Source organism: Nycticebus coucang, chromosome 2 (assembly GCF_027406575.1).
Source record: "Nycticebus coucang isolate mNycCou1 chromosome 2, mNycCou1.pri, whole genome shotgun sequence".
NCBI lineage: Eukaryota > Metazoa > Chordata > Mammalia > Primates > Lorisidae > Nycticebus > Nycticebus coucang.
The window spans coordinates 130803381-130828699 of NC_069781.1; the positions used below are offsets into that span (position 1 = coordinate 130803381).

Sequence of the window (25319 nt, forward strand, 5' to 3'; positions counted from 1 at the left end):
TCTCATTCTGGAATAAATAGTCTGTATGATCACATTTTCCCATCTCTTAGTATATAAAATTGGTAACAGGAATAAAACCAGGTAAGGCCACACAGCATCCCGACTGTTTTTCAAATATACATGGAATTCTGTTAAAATCCAGATTTCTGCTTCTCACCCAGAAGTATGGGATCAAAATGTGGAGCAGGCAGCAGGCAAGAAGCATGTTTTATGCTCCATGTGATGCACAGCCAGTTGAACCATCAATCTATACTCCGTTTCCCCCTTCAGAGAGGTACATACAGAGAATGTGGCTGAAAAAATACCTTCAGAATCAATCTCTTGCTTAGCACTTTGACAGCTCCTACATAGGGCCCAGATGTCATGCCCTGGCCAGACTCCAGCCCCGAGGCTGGCTAGGTTTCTCCACTGAGTTTAGCCAAGAGGCTCCCACAGTCAGGTATGGGATTATCAGCCAGGCCCGACTACCTCCTCTCAGCAGGTGTCTGGTACATGACCAGCAGCATGAATGTTGGAACCTGGCTCCCTTCTCCTCAATGTTGCCCTCTGATTCCAGGTGGCGTGTCTCTGGAGGATGAGCAAATATTTGTTTCCATCTCACAGGGAGATCTCAGTTATCTCCAAGAAGCCCAGCACTGTTTGTGCTAAATCCACTCAATCACCATGCACACTTTTACTTTTTGTTTTATTGTAAGTCATTTGCCATTACAATATTGATGGCACTGCAGAATGCATTTTTGTAAAGTTGTCTGGCATAGTCCTGAGTCCTTGTTTCCTGTATAAAAAGAGGATACCTTTAAAATTAACCACAAAAGCCCTAAAGGATGATACAAAAATGTGTATCTACCTCTTACGATAGTGTTTTCAGCTGTATAAGAGATATTTAAGATTGGTATAGCACCTTTACCTTTAACATTCAAATGAGAAAAAAAAAAAAAACCTGGACAATGGAGAATTAAACAAATATTTTTTTTTACCTTAAGCAGGAAAATATTTGTTATAGCGAAAGACTAAAATAAATCAAGGAAAAAACAATCTGTTAACTGGAAACATAAAAAGTAATATCTTCTTCCACCAAAATAATAATAATATAACATGAATAAATGAACAACTATGCTGTATAGTGGAGCATTTTAGATTTATAATATCATGTTATACATAAAGGCATATGTTACTGTATTCACAAAAGCAAAAATTATGCAGAGAAAATTCAACACTTGTTTTTCTTCTAATAATTTCTCAAAAAGAGATTTTGTTTGGGAAAGATTCTAAAGAGTTTTTGTGTGTTTGCTTTTGTTTAGTTTGAAGGTTTTAAAAACATATTTTTATCAAAAAGCAAAGCACTGAGGCCTCTTTTCTGTGTGCAGGGAAGGGGCTCTGTAGTCTGCACTACGGGGAGCTGGCTTTCCAGTCCCCTTACTCTCACCTCCCATGTGGCTTTATAATTTGAGCAAAATAGGATAAAGACACGAAATGTGATCTCAAAACATGAGAGATGGGGCAGGGGTGAGGGAGGTACACGGTCTGCTTAAGCTCTTCCTTTGGAAGGCTCAGCCTCTCCTCAGTCAGTGGGCACCTGAGAAGTCTCCAAGGTCGGTCCTGCACACTGTGCTCAGAGAACGCATTCCCTACAACGATGAGGCTGCACAGCAGATGGAGATTTATTCCTGGAGGATGAGGGAGAGCTGGCTACTGACCTACTGGCCCCTATCCATCCTCCCAGAGAGATGTCACTGATTCTAGCATCTGTCCTGGGACATTTCTCAGAGGTATTTTTCAGCCTTTTGCATTATGCTGTTTTACTGTTATGCCGTCTGATTGGATTGGATAGGAGATGAAGCCATGTAGGTTCCTTTTTCTGTTTCTAAGTTTTCATTCAGGTCAGACAGTTGGCATATGTGTCCTCCCTGGAGGCTCAGCTTCCTGGGTGATATGGCTCAGTGAGCAAACTGACTTGAGGCTTATCCCCAGAGAGGCCCCGAGAGACCTTTAGAGTGTGCTGGGTAGCTCTGGTGGCCTGAAGGAGGCGCCAGAGAAGCAGCAGGAAGCCTCCCTCTTAGGGAAAGACAGCAAAGGACATGAAGGAACAGGGCCCAAACTCCCTTCTGTTGGCCATGGGACCTGCGGGAGAATTCTCCCCAGGAAAATCTGAGAATTATTTTTGCAGAACTAACAAATATTAATAAAAAGCTATCAAATAAAATGGAAATAGCTTTCTTGGTATTTTCATTTTCAAGTATCTCTAGGCACATTTGAGAGGGATTTTTTTTTAAGATTGCACCTTTTATTCAGGCCCATTCAATGCCAAGGTTAGCCAGGCTTCCCTCCCAAATAGAGTTGGAAGGAGTGCAAAGAGGGTCAGTTGACACCACCCAGTGGGCAATATTTGCTGTCACTTCCACTATCTCATCTGATCCTTACTTCAACCCCATGAGTTGGCAAGACATGTATGACCATTTGCATTGTAGAGATATGCACCTAAGGTTACTTAGGTAGGAAGTGGCCCCGGAACCATGGAAGCCTTTCTTCTGGTTTTGTCCTTCTGTCTCTGTCCATTGCCACTTCTAACTCATTTTTGGGAAACGAGCTGTTCTTTATGGCCAAACACACCTTGAAAAAGTGTATTTACTTAGCACTTGTGAAACCATCCTGAGGATAGGCAAGGTGATGATGGAAAGGCCTACAATAAAGTGAGCACCTGAAAAAGTCAAATGCATGAAGGAATGCAATTAGAACTGAAACGGTTATCTGGAGAAATCTTTGAAATCTATGACCAGTTTGAGTCCTAACTGCAATAAAATCATGGGCATGCTTATATTTAACAATTCAACACAAGTTAATAATAGTTTTTTTAAACACATCTTAGGTAGGAGGGAAGGTGGGGCTTTAAAAAGAGGAAGGGAAGAATATGGGGTCTGGGGTCTCTGTGGGTTTTCTCATTGCCTCAGCAATGAATGAGGGAGCATTCCAGGCTTCCAACAGTCCTTGCAGCTCGCTGTGCCAGGGGAGTTCCATGGGTTCAAGCTAACGACCGTGTTGACCATTGGGAATGAGGTGCCTGTCAGCCCCCAAGCCATTCTTCAAACAGTCTATCTCTTTGCTTTTGGTAGCCTCTTCTTCCTCCCCCTCTTCTTCATCCTCTTCATACTCATCCTCGCCATCACTCCTCACATCTTGGATTTCCTGGACAAAGGAAAGAATTGGCTGTGAGTGACAACCTTTTAGGAAGTGTTTTGAGCAAATGTGTGAATAGGCCCAGTTTAGAAGCATGACTCTCTTTAAAGGAAGCCCGATTTCCAAACAACCAAAAAATTCATCAAGATTGATCATATTATGGAGCATAAAAGAAATCTTAACATATATAAAGAATTAAAATTACACAAAATATTCTGGATTATAATGGAATTAAATTAGAAATCAATATCAATAGGTAATAGGACTCTTGGAAATTAAACAACACCCTTCTAAATAGTCAATGGGTCAAAGAGTAAGTAACAAAGAATAGTAGAAATATCTTGAACTAAATGAAAATAAAAACATAATGTATTAAAATGTGTTGAATGCAGATAAAATAATTCTTTAAAAGAAAATTTACACCATAAACTATTGGTATCAGGAAAGAAAGATCTCAAATAACTTATGCTTTGACCTTAGCAACTACATAAAAGAAGAACAAAATAAACTCAAAGCAAGCAAAATATAAAATAAATTGATGAAACTGAAAACAGAAAAGCAGTAGAGAAAAGGAAAAAATCAAATGCTGGTTCTTTAAAAAGATCTGTAATGTTCATAACTCACTAGTAATACTGACAAAGAAAAAAGAGTGAAAGCACATATTATCATAAAGGAAAAAAGGAGATATGACTATAGATCTACAGGCAATATAAGAATAATAACAGAATGGTATGAATAAGTTTATGCATACACACCAGTTGACCACCCATCAACATATGGAGGTGTTCAATGTAAGGAACTATGCTTACTGTACTGATACTTACACGTGGTGTATGTCTGGTCCATAAAAATTAGATCAACTTAAGGAAGTAGTCAATGCAGGGAGGTATAGTAGAACCTTTATAGGTTCTACTATACTTTTAACAACTTAGATGAAATGAACCCATTTCTCAAAAACTACAAATCACTAAAGTTTGTCCAACGTAAAATAGATAACCTGAATAGTCATATAACTATGTAGGAAATTGAATTTGTAGTCAAAAACCTTCTGAAAAATAACAGCACTAGGCTCAAATGGTTTCATTGGAAAATTCTATAAAACATACAAACACCAAATCTCCACAATCTCTTTCAAAAAAATAGAAGAGGAGAGAACATGTCCCAGTTTATCTGGGGAGGCCAGAAATTGCCTGATACCAAAACCAGACAGAAATGTATAAGATATGATAACTAGAGAAAAATATCTCTGATGAATCTGAACATAAAAATCCTCAACAAAATATTCCAAATCAAAATAAGCAATATATAAAAATAATAATACTTCATGACAAAGTGGAATTTTCTCTCATTAATGCAAGGTTGATTCAATTTTTGGAAATCAGTCAATGTAATTCATTATATTCATAAAGAATATAATAATTATATTAACTAATGCAGAAAAATCATGTGGAAAAATTCCACATGCATTTGTGATAAAATTAAAACTCAACAAAGAAAGAATAGAAAAGAATTTACTAAAGGATATCCATAAAATCTTATAGCTAAAATTAGCACTTTCCCCAAGACTAGGTACGAGGATGTCTACTTTCATCCACTCCTATGCAATATTGAATAGGGAGACTTAGTCAATATAGTAGTGTAAGAAAAAGAAATAAAATTCATACAAATTGGAAAGAACAGTGTAAGAAAAAGAAATAAAATTCATACAAATTGGAAGAAAGAAATACAAGTGTCCCTATTTGCATATGTCATGATTGTCTATGTAGAGAATCCTAAAGAATCTACAAAAAAATTCGTAGAATTACTAAGTTGGGTTTAGCAAGGTGGCAGAATTTAAAGTCAACACAAAATAATCACACACAAATCTACAGACACACACACACGAATTTTCATTACTAAACACTAATATAGTAGGCTAAAAACTGTCCTCAAAGAAATTAGGTGCTAATCCCTGGACCTGTGTTGTTATCTGATACTGGCTTAAACTTTTTGCAGACGTGATTAAGGTAAGGATCTTGAGGTTAGAAGATTATCTGGGACTATCTAGGTGCCATCACAAGTGTCCTTATGAAACAGAGGCTAGGAAAACTGACCACAAAGAAGAGGTACTATGAAGACGAAGAAGAGACTGGAATGATGCAGTTACAAACCAAGAAATGCCAGCAGCCACCAAAAACAAAGAACAGGTGTTCTCCTTCGGCTTCTGGAGGGAATGCAGCCCTGATGACACGTTGATTTTGGCTCAAAACTGATTATGGACTTCTGACCTCTAGAATTCTAAGAGTACATTTCTGTTGTTGTAAGCATCAAGTTGTAGTGGTTTGTTACAGTGGCCATAGAAACTAATACAACTAAGAGCATATAATTAAAAACTCAAATTTATCTTCTTGGGAGAAGGGTCTGTTCATTTCTCTTGCCCTGTGATTAATTGGTTGTTTGCTTTCTTCTTGTTCATTTGCTTGAGTTCTCTGTATATTCTGGTTGTTTAGCCCATTTTCAGATTTATAACATGAGACTACCTTCTCCCATTCTGAACATTGTCCATTTTCTTTTTTTAATTGTATCTTTAGCTGTACAAAAGCTTTTAAGCTTGAGCAGATTCCACTTATTTATTTGATGTTGCTGCAATTCCTAATAAGGTCTTTTTCATAAAATTTTTCCCGAGGCCTATATAATTAAGAGTTTTTCCTATTCTTTCTTCTGGAGTTTTTTTTTTTTATTTTTAATCATTTTGTGTCTTAGATTTAAATCTTTTTTCTAGCATGAGTCAGTTTTTATAAGAGGTGAGAGGTGAGGGTCCAGTTAGTCTTTTATATGAAGGATGACCAATAAGCACATGAAAAAATGCTCATCATCCCTAAGTATCAGAGAAATACAAATCAAAAATACCTTGAGATAATCCCAGTGAGAATAGCTCACATTACAAAGTACCAAAGCTGCAGATGCTGGTGAAGGTGCAGAGACAAAGGAACATTTATACACTATTGATAGGATTGCAAACTAATACAGCATTTTTGGAAAGAAGTATGGAGAATACTCAGAGCTAAAAGTAAACCTTTAATTTGATCCTGCAATCCCATTACTAGGTATCTACCCACAAGGAAAAAAAAAATTTTACCATAAGGACATTTGCACTCAAATGTTTACAGCAGCTCAATTCACAACTGCAAAGATGTGAAAACAACCCAAGTGCCCAACAACCCATGAATGGTTTAATGAACTGAGGTATAGGTGTATCATGGAATACTATTATCCCATAAAAAGATGAATACTTTACATGTTTTGTATTTACCTGGGTCAAGTTGAAGAATGTTCTCCTTAGTAAAGTTTCTCAAGAATGGAAAAGCAAGTATTCTGTGTACTCAATACTAATTTGAAACTAGTAGGTGAACAACTACAGGCCCAAACAAGAAGAAAACACAATTAAATTCAAGAAGGGGGGAGATGGAAGAGGGGGAAGGGGCTCAGTAAGCTCCCACCTAATGGATACAATGCAGGGGTATATGGAACACCTCCTGGGTGAAGGACTCAGATAGAACTCAGACTTTTCATAACAAAAGCAAACAATGTAACCTAATCATATGTATTTTTATAGTAATCCAAAAACAAAACAAAAGCAAAAAAAAACACTAAAATTTAAAAATCTGTAACATTTACAGTAGTTTCAAAAATGAAATATTTAGGTATATAGGTAACAAACTATGTACAGAATCTTCATGTAAAACCTACAAAACTGATGTAAAAAGTCAAAAAAGACCTAAACAATTGGAGAGACATACTATATTCATGAATTAGAAGACTCAACACATTAAAAATATTATTTCTTAATTTACAGATCAATACCAGTCAAAATACCAGTTAAAATTCCAGCAGAATTTTCTGTAGACACAGACAAGCTGATTCCAAAATTTACATGGAAAGGCAAATGAGAAAGAATATCTAAAGCAATTCTGAAAAAGATGAATAAAACGGGACGACTTAAAGACCCAATTTTAACTTAAATTATAATAATCAAGATAGAGTGGTATTAGGAAAAGGATAAACACACAGTGGAACAGAATAGAGACTCTAGAAATCATTCCATACAAATATATCTGACTGAGCTTTTACAAAGGTTCCAAGTGATTTAATGAAGAAAGGATAGCCTTTTAAAGAAATGGTTGGAATAATTGGACATTCATAGACACAAAAGTAAGTTTAGACCTAAATGTGATACCTTATACAAAAGTCAACTCAAAATGAATTACAATTCAATTCAAAATGAATTACAGGCTTGGTGCCCATAGCACAGTGGTTATGGTACCAGCCACATACACCAAGGCTGGTGGGTTCAAACCTGGCCCGGGACAGCTAAACAACAATGACAACTGCAACAAAAAAATAGCCGGGCATTGTGGCAGGTGCCTGTAGTCCCAGCTACTTGAGAGGCTGAGGCAAGAGAATTGCTAAAACCCAAGAGTTTGAGGTTGCTGTGAGCTGCGATGCCACAGCACTCTACCAAGGGTGATTTCTAAAGAATCGTAGATTTAAATGTAAGATGTAAAACTATGAAACTTTTAGAAGAAAACCCAGGACCTTGGATTGGGTAATGGATACATAGGCACAGCACAAAAAGCATACTCTATAAAAGAAGAAAATTGTTAAACTAGACTTCATCAAAATTAAAACTTTTGCTGAATTAAGGAAACTATTCAGAGAATGAAAAGATAAGCTGCAAACTGGAATTGTATACACCATAAAGAACTCTCAAAAGTCAACACTAAGAAAACAACCCTATATTTTAAAATAAGCAAAAGACATAAAAAGAGACACCACATTGAAGAATACACAAGGTAACAAATAAGTGTATCAAAAGATGTTCAGCATTATTAGCCACTATGAAAATGCAAATTGAAGTCATTAAAATAGCTAAAATTGAAAGTACTGGCAATACCAGTGCTGACAAGATGGAGAATGACTGGACTGCTCACGTGTTGCTGGTAGGAATGGAGAGTGGTGCAGACAGACACTCTAGAAAAACAGCTCGGCAGATAAACATACATTTACTGTATCTCTCAGTAGTTCTACCCCTGAGTAGCTGCCCTGGAGAAAGGAAAATTTATGTTCACACAGAAACAAAAGTTTATAACAGCTCTATTCATCACTGCCAAAAGTTGTAAGCAACCCAAATATTCTTCAATTAATATACAGAGAAACTATGGTACAACCATACAAAAAAAATTACTGAACAATAAAAAGAATAAACTATTGACACTTATAAGAAGTTGGATGTTGCCAGGCATGGTAGTGGCTCACACCACTAATACTAGGCCAAGGCAAGAGAATCATTTGAGCTCAGGAGTTGAAGAACAGTGTGAGCAAGAGTGAGATCCTATCTCTACCAAAAACAGAGAAATTAGCCAGGCATTGTGACAGGTGCCTATATTCCCAGCTACTTGGGAGACTGAGGCAGGAGGTTACTTGAACCCAGGAGTTTGAGCTGCTATAAGCTAAGCTGATGCCACAGCACTCTAGCCTGGGTAACAGAGTGAGAGTCTGTCTCAGAGAAACTGATTGAATCTTAAAGAAATTATGCTGAGCAACAAAAAGTTTCAAAATGTTACCTGACTATATGACATACTAATATCATTTATATGACATTCTCAAAAAGATAAAACTATAGGCATAGAGAACAGATCAGTGGTTGCCAGAACTTGAGGGAAAGATTTATTTGGGGTGATGGAATTGTTCTATATCCTGATTGTGATGATGGCTACACGCATCTATACATGTGCTAAAATTCACCGAACTGTACACCAATAGAAAAAAGTCCATTTTACTGATGGCAATTTTTAAAATAAAATGTAAAAAGATTCCTTTTCAGAAAGCAAATACTGTGGTTTTGCCAGTACCATTTGCTAGGTAAGGTCCTACTCATATAGGAATTTTTGTTGTCAGGGTATTTTTATTTTTTTGGTAGAGACAGAGTCTCACTTTATGGCCTTCGGTAGAGTGCGGTGGCCTCACACAGCTCACAGCAACCTCCAACTCCTGGGCTTAAGCGATTCTCTTGCCTCAGCCTCCTGAGTAGCTGGGACTACAGGCACCCGCCACAATGCCCGGCTATTTTTTGGTTGCAGTTTGGCCGGGGCTGGGTTTGAACCCGCCACCCTCGGTATATGGGGCCGGCGCCTTACCGACTGAGCCACAGGCACCGCCCTGTCAGGGTATTTTTATTACTTGCAGTTGGAATGTTTCCTATTTTCTTTATGCAGGAATTCCTTCAAGGACAGTTCTTAATTAAGACATATGGCTTCTCAAAGTACTTTTGCAACGAAATATTTTTGAAGAATAAGATCGTCCCTGAGGAAGGGAGGTGGAATTGATATAGATCAGCCCTTATTGTAAAAAATAAAAGATGGAATGAATTATTAAAACGAATAAGGGAACTCAAGTTCTATGCAAGTCCAGTGATGAACATGACCCCAGGGTCATCCTCTAAGCCAGTGGTTCTCAACCTTCCTAATGCCACGACCCTTTAATATAGTTCCTCATGTTGTGGTGACCCCTAACCATAAAATTATTTTCATTGCTACTTCATAACTATAATTTTGGTACTGTTATGAATTGTAATGTAAATATCTGATATGTAGGATTTATTTTCACTGGTTGCGAACCACAGGGTGAGAACCACTGCTCTAAGCCATTGTGCAGACATCTCTATTAAACTCAGCTTAGAAAAGGAAAAACAACATGGAAGATGGACCTGTTTGTTCTCATATCATTTTTCAAGACGATGTCCATTACTATATGACCTACTTTTTCTTTTTGTAACTTAGATACTAAAATTGACCACCACCCAAGAGTCTCAGGGTGGAAGGGGTATATGTAACCAAATACCTCCTCTGTATGCAATCTGCATGCAAATATTTATAAAAAACAACAACGTGCACACATTCTGCTGGCTTAATCGCAGAAATTTTACTTCATGGGCTTTTCTCTATACATTCTGTGCTTTTCTACAACCTCACAGAAAGGGTCTCAAAATAAATAAGCCTCACTGTAAACACAGGAATAAACTTGGCACCTCCTCAGTTAAGATGCAACAAGAGCAAGGCAACCTTCCTCTGATATGCTGGGGGCTGGGATCAAAAGTGCTCCCTCCTACAGATGAAGCCTTTCAGAAAAGGGCCCTGCTTGCCTTCATGGTCAGTGCCCCTCTGGCTTCCTTTCCTTTCTCAAAAGATTTTTGTAGGGATAATGGGGAAACTCTAATCAGAACAAAGAAACTAATTTATCTTCAGAAAGGCAAACTGATATCTACCTGCCCATCTCTCCAGGATTTGAAGAGTTGTGCTAGCTAAGAAAGAAACCAGTCCTTGAAGATGCCACCCCATCTGCCCTGCCACATCTTCTAGCACCCTCGTCTCTAAAAAGAGGTCCTGGATCACATGGGGTATTTTGCAACTATATAGCATTTTTGTGGTCACAAAGGTTGGGGAATTCTGCTGATTTTAATGAGCAATGGGCAAGGATTTTGGAAATTCTGCAATGTGTATCACCCTAGAGACGTGTGGAAGTAAAAACTGTTTATAACCATCCAAGTCTAGAACCTAACTCTACTATACATTCGAGTGCAGTAATTTTTGCATGGACTTAATATATTCTGAATTTCCAGGATTGAAACTATGTATATAAGTTAAAGGAAGACTATACAGTCATGGATTCAACCAACCTTGCATAAAAAATACTTGGGGATAAAAGAGTGGCTATCTCTGTACTGAACACATACAGATGTTTTCTCCTTGTCACCAGTCCCTAAAAAGTACAGTATTAACAACTTTTTACATTGCACAGTATTAGGTATTATAAGTAATCTAAAGATGATTTAAAGTACACAGGAGGATATTCATAGGTTATATGAGAACACTATACCATTTCCTACAAGAGGCCTGAGTCTCTGTGGATTTTGGAATCCTCGGGGCATTCTGGAAGCCATCCTCCATGGATACCAAGGACTAACTATACCTTTGTTCAGAAACTCCCAATTCCAGAAAACCATGTCACTGATGGCAATGTTACCAATGACATTTGAGCCACCTGTACAGTCTGCACTTATAGCTGTCCCATTCATGGTGATTCTACAGGGACACAAGCACAGCATCTGTCAACTTCATTATGTATTCTAGTGTGGCTGTGCACACATTTTACACATGAAGTGCTATTTTATCAGAAATGTCTTTCATCTTATCTTTTTTTGTATTACAGTTGGGGGATTATATTATTTTGTGAAATTAGGATTATAGATAAATTATATTACCTAGGTATTTAATTTCAGGCCAGTATATTGATGTGGGCCCGATGGGCTTGAGAGCCACTGCCCAGGATGATGAAGCAAGCTCATAAAAAAATCCCTGTGGGGTTCCTGGTGGTAAAAGTTTGTTAGATGGATGTATACGGTATCTGCATGTTATGCAAAACTGGAAATTGTAAATTATTCAAATATTAATAAAATCTCATTTCATATTCACTTTTACCTTATATATGTCATCCTTAATACACATAGTAATAGCAACAATAGCTGACCACGTGCCAGGCTCTGAACCAAACAGTCACCATTTACATTTTGTCCTCAAAACCATAACACAGGAGCTGTTCTATATACTTTAAAAGAGAGAAAACAGGCTCAGAGGGGTTAAGTACTTTTTATAAGACCACATGGCATTGAGAGGCAGACAGGATAAAAGTCTAGATTCTAAGCATAGATACCTTGATCCACAGGGCTCTACAGACCCTTGCTGTAGTACCTGCACAAACTCTCGGAGACACAGGGCATCCAGGAGGCTGGTGACCCAATACTATTTGAAGTCAGCTATTTGTATGGGAAAGCTCTCCCTCCTTTCCTCCTGAGCAGATCACTAGCTGTCTCTAAACCTTCTCACCTCCATTTGGACCTTGCTCTTGGAACTTGAAATAATAAAATCATCCCTAATTAATGACTTTCACTAGATGAGACAAGCACTGACATATTCTATTTTCTACTTCATTTAGAAATGCAAGTCAAGATCTACTGGGTGGCTTTGATAAGCTGTCAATTATTGCAATACACAGTTTGAAAAGTACTGGCTAAGGTAAGCTAGAGAAATGAGGTTTTTCTAATCAGCTGAAACCAGAAAACCTTCAGAAAATATGTAGACCATAATCTATATTCTGGGGGAAAGAAATTCACAGCTGTAGATCTTTTACAGTAATTAAAACACTCAATAGAAATCAGAAACAAAATTGAGTTTGCTCTAGAGCAGCAATTCTTAACCTGTGGGTTGTGACCCCTTTTTAACAATGAAAATATATTGTGGCATTAGGAAGGTTGAGAACCACTGCTCTAGGGGGAACAAAGTACCTACACACTTTCTAAAGGTCACACCATGGTGTTTTCTGGGCCTCTGTCTGCTTCCACTAAGGGCTAGGACTTTACATAACCAGCAAGAGTCCCTCCACTGGGACTTTCATTTTACTGCTCTTCCCACTTGTTGCTCCCCACACACCAATACCCTGCACTTTGGTTTTGTTGCTGGGTGATTTGAATTTGTTTCATGCAAATTAGTGGCCCTGAACTCTTTTAGAAATCATTAAAGGGCCAAAAAAATGCACCTATAAAGAAAGATCCAAACCTCCTTTGAAGAGTAGAGAGGTGTGCTCAGTTTCATCAGCCAAAGGGCATAGTGACTTAGAGCACAGTTCTCACATGTGCCAAAGAAAACTGCAGCACATATGCTTGTCACCTGCCAGACTGACTGCTGTCCCCCACCCCACGAAGGTTCTAGCAGTTACCATTAAAGAGAACATATTACTCTTCTGGTAACTTTAGATAACTCCCTTTGGGGGACTAGCAAAGGTATCTAGTATTCTGCCAACTTTCTCCAAAAGTGACCTGGATCCTCTAGGGCAAGTTATTAGTAATATTCATTCCACATTGGAAGTGGATGATTATAATTTTTGTAAGTTCATTTAAAACAGTTTTTCTCCCCAACAACTCCTTTAGATTACCCAAAAGTATGGTGAAAAGCATGAGGAACAAGTGACTAGCTCAGTAGAGCGCTTGTGACTAGTCCTAACAGGGCCTTTGGAGCTCTGTCACTAAGTAGGACCAGCACAGGCAAATGTTGCCAACTTGGCACTCCACTTGGGCAGAGGGACCTGCATGCATGGGATGGAGCTGAACTCACAGGCACTCTGAAGGAAGACCCTCATTCAGTCTGAGAGCATCCCATACACCAGGAGAAACAGAAAACCCTGAAATTAGGACCAAAAATGACCTTCCCCTGAATAATGTTGTGTCAAAGTCAAAATGTGTGTTCTAGGAGCAGAGGCATTGAGTCTCAAATTCAAGGACTCACTCATTGAGAGAACTGGAGTATCCCAAAACTTCTCTCTTCTATTTATCCTTTCCTTTTGAGGGGCTCATGTAAAAATGATTGAACCTGAAACATCACATGGTGATTAGCTTTGGCTGGTGTCAAATTTCTTACACACAGAATACCAGGAATAGACAACAGCCCTGGCTTCCTACATTCCTAAAGTGCCAAAAGATCGTCTGAGGTCTTTTTAAAAATTGATTGTGGCAAAATGCATATAACATTTGCCATATTAGCCATTTTTAAGTGTGTTCAGGTATCAAATACATTAAAATGCTGCTTGGCCATCACCACAATCCTTCCCAGGAACCCATTTCATCTTGTGAAACTGAAACTCTATGTCATTCACACAATTTCCACTCCCAGCCTCCATCATACTTTCTGACTGTATGACTGTATGACTTTGTTTACTCTAAGGACCTTAAGTAAGTGGAATCATACAGTATTTGTCCTTTGTGACTGGCTTATTTCACTTAGCATAATGTCTTCAAAGTTGATTCATGTTGTAGAATGTGTCTGAATTTTCCTTCTTTTTCAAGGCTGAATACTATTCCTTTGTATATACATATCCCATATTATTTATCCAATCATCTCTCAGTAGTCACTTGGCTTGCTTCTATGTTTTAGATATTGTGAATAATGCTTCTGTGAACCCAGGTGTGCATTTATCTGTTTCTACCCTTGATTTCAATTCTTTTAGATGTATGTGCATAGCCAGAAGCAGAACTACTGGATCATATGGTTAAGTTTATGTTTAATTTTTAAAGAAAGCATCATACTATTTTCCACAGTGAACATACCATTCTACAATTCCACCAACTCTTTTTAGTTTCTAGTTTTCGATAGAAGCCATCCTCCAGTGCATGAGGTAGCATCTCATTATATACAGTTTTGATTTGAATAGTGATGTTGAGTATCTCTTCATGTGCCTATTGGCCATTTGAATATATTGTACATCTTCTTTGGAGAAGTTCTTTGCCTATTTTCATTTGTTTTTGTTGTTAAGTTTTAGGAGTTCTCAATATGTTCTTTTATTAATCCCTTGTCAGATATATGATTTGCAATTATTTTCTCTCATTTGGTGTGTTGCCTTTTACTCTGCTGATCGTGTCTCTTGACACCCCTAATTTTTAATTTTTCATAAGTTCAAATAGCCTGTTTTTTCTTTTGTTGCTTGTACTTTTGGTGTCATATACAAGAAATCATTTGCCCTATATTTTCTTTTAAGAGTTCTATAGTTTTTGGTCTTAGATTTAGGACTTTGGTCCATTTTGAGTTAATTTTTGTATATGGTCTTAGGTAAGGGCCCAACTTCACTCTCTTGCATGTGGAAGTCTAGTTTTCCCAGTACCATTTGTTGAAAAGACTGTCCTTTCCCTATGGAATGATCTTAGTACCCATTTGACCACAGCACAAGCATTTGGCTACAGATGTGTGAGGGTTTATTTGTGGGCTCTCTATTCTACACCCTAGTCTGTATGTCTGTCTTTATGCCAGTACCACACCATCTTGATTACTGTAGCTTTGTTATAAGTTTGGAAATCAGGAAGTGTGGGACCTCCAGTTTGGTTCTTCTTCATCAAGATTGTTTTGATAGGTATCTAAAATCTCTGTGTAGCTTGGATCCAAATTGCTTAAAACACAATCTTAATATTGGCTTATTCAACAAATGTGGGTACCAGTCCAGGTGCCTGCCCTCTCTGCCTATGGTTAGGTCCCCATCTGTTTCGGCCTCTGGGTTCCTAATAGTTGCTCTAGCTTCTTTCTTTCAGGGTCCCATCCAGGTTACCACATTACATTTAGTTGTCATGTCTCCATAGGCTCCTCTCTCTTTTTTTTTTTTTTTTTTGTGGTTTTTGGCCAGGGCTGGGTTTGAACCCACCACCTCCAGCATATGGGACTGGCGCCCTACTCCTTGAGCCACAGGCGCCACCTCCATAGGCTCCTCTTAGCTGTGAAAGCTTTTCAGACTTTCCTTGTTTTTGAAGACCTTGACACTTTTGAGAAGTACTGGTCAGGTGACATAAGAAGTATGGGGGGTTGGGAGAAGGAGGCAAGATGGCTGACTGGAGCCGGCATTCCACAGAGGCTCCCATCCAGAAGGAGAGTTAAAGGACAGAAGTTTATCAAGTAAGCTGATGGTTTGGACCTGAGCCAAGAGAGATTGAAGAGCGCACATTACCCCTGCTGAGGTGAGCTGTGATGCCAAGGAAATAAACAATAGGTACAAAACCCATTGCCAAGCAGACGGGAGTCCCATCCCCCATGAGGACAGCTCGCAGTATACTGTCTACAAACAAGCGAGCAGAGTTCAGATCTCTTCTTTTTCTATTCCATGGGAGAAGAGCAGCTGAAAACTGGATCTCCTTCCACAGAGAGGACCCAGGGCACTCTCCCACCAGGCATAAAACGGAACATATACTCTACTCACAATTCTGAACTCCCAGCACTCCCCTCCACTCCCACCCCGAGGTCTGGAAGCTTGTCCCCCCCAGAGTCCAGACTCTTGGGCTTTTCTCGAGAGGTATGGACAAGGCATGGGCTGTTACACATCTGTGCTGAATCCACAGCACAGGTGTAAAGCAGGGACTATGGTGCAAAGGAACCATACAGGAGAGGGAGAAATGGTGCCCCATGGCATAGCACAGCAGCGGTACCAGGAACAATAGGGCTCACACCTCTGGTGATATTTTGGAGAAACACTTCCCATCTCTCTTAGTGACCAGAGGGAGCTGGGCATCTACTCCAATGGAAGCCATGGAAATGCAGGCCCTGTGAGCAAAGAGTATGCCTGAGGTGGTACCTGCCCAGGTGGGGTACAGTGGGGACAAAGACTAGAATATGCACGTGTATAGATGTCATACTTCCAGGGCAGGGCTGAGTCAGAGTTGCTGCTTTTGTGAGCCCAAGATGTACCTGGCCCCCAGTTGAGCATAGTTGGGACAAAAGCAGGCATGGCAGAGGCATCAGCTCAGGGAGGGGCAGGAACTGAGAGCCCTCTGTGAGCTCTAACTGTGCCCACCCCAAAACAGAGTGCAGCAAAGACAGAGATGCCAGCTCCATTAGAACTGGCACAACAGCAGCAGGACAGAGCGTGGCTGAGTCGCAGTTTCTGTGAACTCAAACAGCACCTGTCCTGCAGTGGAATATAGCCAGGAGAGAAACACAAATTCCACAAGAATATAAATAGCAGCAACATCAATCTGGGATGGGGCTGGAACTGAGTGATACTCCCCAGCTTCCATTAAGCACCCGAGGTAATCAGGCTTCAGCTTCTCCTGCTGGCTGGTAGCAGAAGGCAGGAGTCTGGCCGAGGAGACATAGATCTCCCTGTGACTCAGGGAGATGCAAAACTCTCTGGTGCATCTGGTCATTGGAGGGAACTGGGCCACAGTTCCCATACCTACAAGGAGTCCTGCAGGGTTACCAGTGACTGGGTGTGATAGAGGTGCAAGGTGGGGAAGGAGGCATCAACCTCCCCTGACTAACTCATTTGCTGGGCAGGCCCTTCTGATTCCATGGAGTACTGGAGCGAGCCACAATTGAACTGCCAGAACACCCCTGCTATCTAGTTGCTGGAGACCTTTTGAACTCTCCCACTTGAGACTTGGTGCTGACAGGGACAATTGATTTAGAACTCTTGACCTGGGTCAATCACCCAAGGACCATCCAAGGTGGTAACCTGGTTGTGTTGTGGGAAGGTTTGATTTTCTTTTTCCAGTTATTGTCCATGGGGGATGGGGTGTCTTAGTTGCTTGTATTTCTCCACAGCTGAGACTTCACCCCCAGAGTTGCTGATTTACTAGGATTGGACAGAGATCAACTGAATACAAGACAGAGCCACCTAGCCCCACCACACCAAGCAGGTCCCCAGTTCTCAGGCTATAATACTATACAGTTCCTTTGCAAAGCTGTAGGGGAAAAGCTGCAGTCACCAGTCCAAGTTCTTGGGCAAAGGGCTGGTTAATCACTACTCCAGGAGCCCCCAGTCCAATTTCACCTTACCTGTTTATCTAGCCAAATGGTGAAAAATAATCATGGGGTGGAATCAGTGGAAATACTCTAGCAACATGAATAATCAGAGTAGATCAACTCCCCCAAGGAACGACAAGGCAGACACACCCATTCATAAACAAATGGCTGACATGTCAGAAATTGAGTTTAGAATTTGGATGGCAAATAAGATCAACAAAATGGAAGTAAAGTTGGAATTAGAAATTGTAGGAGTAATTCAAAAGTTGTCTCAAGAATTCAATGAATTCAAAGACAAAATCACCAAAGATTTTTAACACATTGAAAAAAGAATTTGCAGCCCTCCAAGATATGAGAAATACAGTAGAATCCCTCAGTAACAGAATGGAGCAGGGAGAAGAAAGGATTTCTGACATTGAAGACAAAGCTTTTGAACACTCCCAAACTCTCAAAGAGGAAGAGAAGTGGAGAGCAAAAACAGACCATTCCCTGAAAGAATTGCAGAACCACTCCAAAAGAGCAAACATTTGCCTAATAGGAATTCCTGAAGGCAATGAGCTTCCTTTGAAAGGCCCACAAGCTCTACTCCAAGAGATAATCAAGGAGAACTTCCCAAACCTGGCAAGAGATTTTGAAATCCAGATAGCATACAGTTTCAGAACCCCAGCATGACTCAATCCAAGTAAAGCATCTCCCAGACACATTATAATTAATATATAATTAATATAAATAAAATTCTGCAAGCAGCCAAAGGTAAGAAAACCATAACCTACAAGGAGAAGAATATTAGAATGATTGCAGATCTCTCTGCTGAAACTTTTCAAGCTGGAAGAGGATGGTCATTGACCTTTAACCTCCTAAAACAAAATAACTTTCAACCCAGGATCCTGTATCTAGCTAAAATGAGTTTCATTCATGATGGAGAAATTAAATACTTTCATGACATTCACATGTTGAAGAAATCTACCATAACTAAACCAGCTCTCTAGGATATTCTCCTGGAGACCCATCCTCCACAATAACAGGCACAATGCTCTACCACCAAAAATAAAGTCACTCAGAAACGTTTGATCAAATTCCAACTTCCACAGTGGCAAAAGGATTAAAGTTGTCCACTGGACCTTTGAAAACCTTGATACCCAAAATACTACCAGACTTATCAATACTCTCAATTAATGTGAATGGCTTAAATTGTCCTCTAAAGAGGCACAGGTAGGCTGACTGGATACAAAAACTCATACCAGATATCTGCTGCATACAAAAGTCTCATCTTAAAAGATAAATATAGACTCAGGGTGAAAGTATGGTCATCTATAATTCAGGCAAACGAAAATAAGAAAAAAGCTGGTGTTGCAATTTTATTTGCAGATACAATTGGATTTAAACCAACAAAAGTAAGAAAAGATAAGAATGGTCACTTCATATTTGTTAAGGGTAACACTCAACATGATGAGATTTCAATTATTAACATTTATGCACCCAACCAGAATGCACTTCAATTTATAAGAGAAACTCTAATAGACATGAGCAATTTGATATCCTCCAGCACCATAATAGCCGGAGATTATAACACCCCTTTGGCAGTGTTAGATAGATCCTCTAATAAAAAACTAAGCAAAGAAATTTTAGACTTAAACTTAACAATTCAACAATTGGATTTAACAGGCATCTATAGAATATTTCATCCTAACAACACTGAATACACATTCTTCTCATCAGTCCATGTAACATCCTCCAAAATTGATCACATCTTAGGTCGCAAGTCTAACCTGTAACCTCAAAATTTAAAAGAATAGAAATTATTCCTTGTATTTTCTCGGACCATCATGGAATAAAAGTTGAACTCAGTAACAACAGAAATATGCATACTCATACAAAAAACATGGAAACTAAATAATCTCATGTGAATGATAGCTAGGTCATAGATGAGATTAAGAAAGAAATTACCCAATTTTTGGAACAAAACGATAATGAAGACATGAATTATAACAACCTTTAGGAAACCACAAAGGCAGTCCTAAGAGGGAAATTTATAGCGTTGCAAGCCTTCCTCAAAAGAAAGGAAAAGGAGAGAGATTAAAGATGGCGGCCGAGTAACAGCTTCCCTGCAACTGGGAACAGCGAGTCTGAAGAGACAAGACTCCAGGCATCTCTGGCCAGTGGGATCTGCCTATAATCATCCCTTTGAGGATACAGGGAGCCAGCAAGGGACTTCTGGACCCCAAGACGAGGACAAAAACAGTGGAAAACTGGCAAGTGGTTGCATGTGTTCAATCGACCTAATCACGCCGGCAACCGTAAGTACAAGCAGCAGTGAGACTGCAAACCTGAAAGGCCTTACCTGTGAACTGTTTCGGTGTTTTTGGACTTGGCACTCAGTTGAACTGCCTTGGTGAGAGCTTGAGCAGGAGTGTGGAGAACTTTGGGCATTGTTTTGGGACCCAGACTAAGACACTGAGCTGGGCACAGGAAGCCATTGTGAGAGAATTGCCCGGGCAAGCTCCACCCTCAGGGTCTCAGAGCAAGGATTGGGCGGGTCAAAGTAACCTACTGACTGAACAGCCTAAAGGCGGGGACTGAGCTGCCTTACAGCCTTAATCCTTAGGGGCAGAGTGAGACGGTTTTGGCACACTGGAGCCTTGGGCTGTTGCCCTGGGTAGAGTGCCGTGACGTCACAGCTCATAGCAACCTCAAATTCCTGGGCTTGGTGCCACCCAGACCTCCATAAGAGCTGTGCAGTGACCCCCGACAGGTGACCCGCACCCACCAGGCCTCCACACTCCCTGACCAGGAACTGCAGGAGCCACGCAAACCTGTGTCCTCCCTCCTGTGTCCTCCCAGCTTCCACACTAGCCCATTCATCTTGACAGGGACTCTGGTAGCTGAGTGCCCTTTGGAGCCCTTCCTGCCTCTGTGCAGAGCTCTTCTCCTGGCCAGAGACTGCTGGAGCCTTGGGCTGTCTGTGCCAAAGTCACCGGGCGCCTGGCACTCCCATAACCGTGTGCACCACCCCCAGCCCTGTTGCTGGATCCGGGTGTGTCACAAACTTGAGCTGCTTCCACAACCAGAACTCCCTAGCTAGAGCAACACCAGAGGAACTACACAGGGTCACTCCCTACAAAGATCCAGCAACAACAGAGTGATCCCACTGGGGTCTAATCTTGGAGAGACACCTCCACAACTCTGAGGACAGCAAGAGGCAATGGTGAAAAACAATCATGAGGCGAAATCAACAGAAAAACTCTGGCAATATGAATAATCAGAGTAGATCAACTCCCCCAAGGATCAATGGGGCAGAAACAACACAAGACCCCATGCACAAACAAATAGCTGAGATGTCAGAAATTGAATTCAGGATCTGGATAGCAAATAAGATCAAATTAGAATTCCAAAAGTTATCTCAAGAATTCAACGGATTCAAAGACCAAATGACCAAAGATTTTGACACATTGAGACAAGAAGATGCATCCCTCAAAGATCTGAGAAACACAGTAGAATCCCTCAGTAACAGAATGGATAAAGCAGAAGAAAGGATTTCTGACATTGAAGACAAAGCTTTCGAACGCTCCCAAACCCTCAAAGAAGAAGAGAAATGGAGGGCAAAAACAGACCACTCTCTTAGAGAGCTCTTGGATAATTTGAAGAAAACCAATATTCGTCTTATAGGGATCCCCGAAAGTGATGAAGTGGCTTCACAAGGCACAGAGTCTCTTCTCCATGAGATTATGAAGGAGGACTTTTCAGACATGCCAAGAGATTCCAAAATTCAGATAGCAGACAGTTTCAGAACTCCAGCATGACTCAACCCAAATAAGACATCCCGCAGACATATCATAATCAATTTCACTAAAGTTAATATGAAGGAGAAAATTCTGAAAGCTGCCAGATGAAAGAAAACCATTACCTACAAGGGCAAGAATAGCAGAATAACTGCAGATCTCTCTGCTGAAACCTTTCAAGCTAGAAAAGGATGGTCATCGACTTTTAATCTCCTAAAACAAAATAACTTTCAACCCAGGATCCTGTACCCAGCTAAACTGAGTTCCATTTATGACGGAGAAATTAAATACTTTAATGACATTCACATGTTGAAGAAATTTGCCACAACTAAACCAGCTCTCCAGGACCTATCCTCCATAAAGACCAGCATAATTCTCCACCACAAAAGTAAACCCACCCCAAAAATTTTTGATCAAATTCCAACTTCCACAGTCGCAAAAGGATTAAAAATGTCCACCGGTCTCTCAAAAGGCTTATCAATAATCTCAACTAATGTGAATGGTTTAAACTGTCCTCTAAAGAGGCATAGGTTGGCGGAATGGATACAAAAACTCAAGCCAGATATCTGCTGCATACAAGAATCGCATCTTACATTAAAAGACAGATATGGACTCAAGGTGAAGGGATGGTCATCTATATTCCAGGCAAATGGAAAGCAGAAAAAAGCAGGCATTGCAATCCTGTTTGCAGATGCAATAGGCTTTAAACCAACCAAAATAATTAAGGATAAGGATGGATACTTCATATTTGTTAAAGGTAATACTCAATAGGATGAGATCGCAATTATTAATATTTATGCCCCCAACAAAAACGCACCTCAATTTACAAGAGAAACGCTAACAGACATGAGCAACTCGATTTCCTCCACTTCCATAGTAGTTGGAGATTTTAACACCCCTTTAGCAGTCCTGGATAGATCCTCCAAAAACAAAGCAAAGAAATTTTAGATTTAAACTCAACCTTTCAACATCTGGACTTAACACACATCTACAGAACATTTCATCCCCAAAAAACTGAATACACATTCTTCTCATCAGCCCACGGAACATACTCCAAAATCGACCACATCCTAGGCCACAAATCTAACCTCAAAAAAATAGAAATTATTCCTTGCATCTTCTCAGACCATCATGAAATAAAAGTTGAACTAAATAACAACAGGAACCTACATACCCATACAAAAACATGGAAGCTAAACAACCTTCTGCTGAAGGATACATGGGTCATAGACGAGATTAAATTGGAAATCACCATATTTTTGGAACAAAACAACAATCAAAACACGAATTACCAGAACCTCTGGGATGCTGCAAAGGCAGTACTAAGAGGGAAATTTATAGCACTGCAAGCCTTCCTCAAGAAAACAGAAAGAGAGGAAGTCAATAACTTAATGGAGCATCTCAAGCAACTGGAGAAAGAAGAACACTTCAACCCCAAACGCAGCAGAAGAAAAGAAATAACCAAAATCAGAGCAGAATTAAATGAAATTGAAAACAAAAGAATTATACAACAGATCAATAAATCCAAACTGGTTTTTTGAAAAGATCAATAAAATAGATAAAACTTTGGCCAACCTAACCAGGAAAAACAGAGTAAAATCTATAATTTCATCAATCAGAAATAGTAATGATGAAACAACAACAGACCACTCAGAAATTCAAAAAATTCTTAACGAATACTACAAGAAACTCTACTCTCACAAATATGAAAATCTGAAAGAAATCAACCAATACCTGGAAGCACACCACCTACCAAGACTTAGCCAGAACGAATGGAAATGTTGAACAGGCCTATATGAAGTTCCGAAATAGCATCAACTATACAAAATCTCCCTAAGAAGAAAATCCCAGGACCAGATGGCTTTACATCAGAATTCTACAAAACATTTAAAGAACTAGTACCTACCTATACTACTAAACCTCTTCCAAAATATAGAAAAAGAAGGAATATTACCCAGCACATTCTACGATGCAAACATCACCTTGATCCCCAAACCAGGGAAAGACCCAACAAGAAAAGAAAATTATAGACCAATTATCACTAATGAATATAGATGCTAAAATACTCAATAAGATCCTAACAAACAGAATCCAACAACACATCAAAAAAATTATACACCATGACCAAGTGGGATTTATCCCAGGGTCTCAAGGCTGGTTCAATATACGTAAATCTATAAATGTAATTCAACACATAAACAAACTTAAAAATAAAGACCATATGATTCTTTCCATTGATGCAGAAAAAGCTTTTGATAATATCCAGCATCCCTTCATGATCAGAGCACTTAAGAAAATTGGTATAGAAGGGACAATTCTTAAACTAATAGAGGCCATCTACAGCAAACCCACAGCCAATATCATATTGAATGGAGTTAAATTGAAATCATTTCCACTTAGATCAGGAACCAGACAAGGTTGCCCATTGTCTCCATTGCTCTTTAACATTGTAATGGAAGTTTTAGCCATTGCAATTAGGGAAGAAAAGGCGATCAAGGGTATCCACATAGGGTCAGAAGAGATCAAACTTTCACTCTTCACAGATGATATGATTGTATATCTGGAAAACAGTAGGGATTCTACTACAAAACTTTTAGAAGTGATCAAGGAATATAGCAATGTCTCAGGCTACAAAATCAACACCCATAAATCTGTACCCTTTATATATACCAACAATAACCAAGCCAAACAGTCAAGGACTCTATTCCTTTCACAGTAGTGCCAAAGAAGATGAAATGTTTGGGAGTATACCTAACAAAGGACGTGAAAGATCTCTACAAAGAGAACTATGAAACTCTAAGAAAAGAAATAGCTGAAGATGTTAACAGATGGAAAAACATACCATGCTCATGGCTGGGAAGAATCAACATTGTTAAAATGTCCATACTGCCCAAAGCAATATATAATTTTAATGCAATTCCTATTAAACCTCCATTGTCATAAAGATCTTGAAAAAATAATACTTCGTTTTATATGGAATCAGAAAAAACCTCGAATAGCCAAAACATTACTCAGCAATAAAAACAAAGCAGGAGGAATCATGCTACCAGACCTGAGACTGTACTATAAATCAATAGTGATCAAAACAGCATGGTACTGGCACAAAAGCAGAGACGTAGATGTCTGGAACAGAATAGAGAACCAAGAGATGGATCCAGCTACTTACCGTTATTTGATCTTTGACAAGCCAATTAAAAACATTCAGTGGGGAAATGATTCCCTATGCAACAAATAGTGCTGGGTAAACTGGCTGGCAACCTGTAGAAGATTGAAACTGGACCCACACCTTTCACCATTAACTAAGATAGACTCCCACTGGATAAAAGATTTAAACTTAAGACATGAAACCATAAAAATACTTGAAGAAAGTGCAGGGAAAACTCTTGAAGGAATTGGCCTGGGTGAATATTTTATGAGGAGGACTCCCCAGGCAATTGAAGCAGTATCAAAAATACACTACTGGAACCTGATCAAACTAAAAAGCTTCTGCACAGCCAAGAACATAGTGAGTAAAGCAAGCAGACAGCCCTCAGAATGGGAGAAAATATTTGCAGGTTATACCTCTGATAAAGGTCTAATAACCAGAATCCACAGAGAACTCAAACGTATTAACAAGAAAAGAACACATGACCCCATCTCAGGGTGGGCAAGGGACTTGAAGAGAAACTTCTCTAAAGAAGACCGACGCACAATCTACAAACACATGAAAAAAAGCTCATCATCCTTAATCATCAGAGAAATGCAAATCAAAACTACTCTGAGATATCACCTAACCCCAGTAAGAGTAGCCCACATAACAAAATCCCAAAACTAGAAATGTTGGTGTAGATGTGGAGGAAAGGGCACACTTCTACACTGCTGGTGGGAATGCCCACTAATACGTTCCTTCTGGAAGGATATTTGGAGAATACTCAGAGACCTAAAAATAGACCTGCCCTTCAATCCTATAATTCCTTTACTAGGTTTATACCCAGAAGACCAAAAGTCACAATATAACAAA

At 39.5% G+C, this 25319-nt stretch overlaps 1 protein-coding gene across 2 annotated transcripts in view; it reads right to left on the bottom strand.

Moving 5' to 3' along the window:
- Positions 1-666: 666 nt before the first annotated feature.
- The window catches only part of CERS3 (ceramide synthase 3), a 128253-nt gene continuing 103600 nt past the window's right edge, over positions 667-25319 (bottom strand). For both annotated transcript variants that reach the window (XM_053559596.1, XM_053559597.1), the window contains one exon: positions 667-3183. In XM_053559596.1, coding sequence (XP_053415571.1) covers positions 3025-3183 — 159 coding nt within the window. In that variant the 3' untranslated portion in view covers positions 667-3024. The remainder of the gene's footprint in view (positions 3184-25319) is intronic.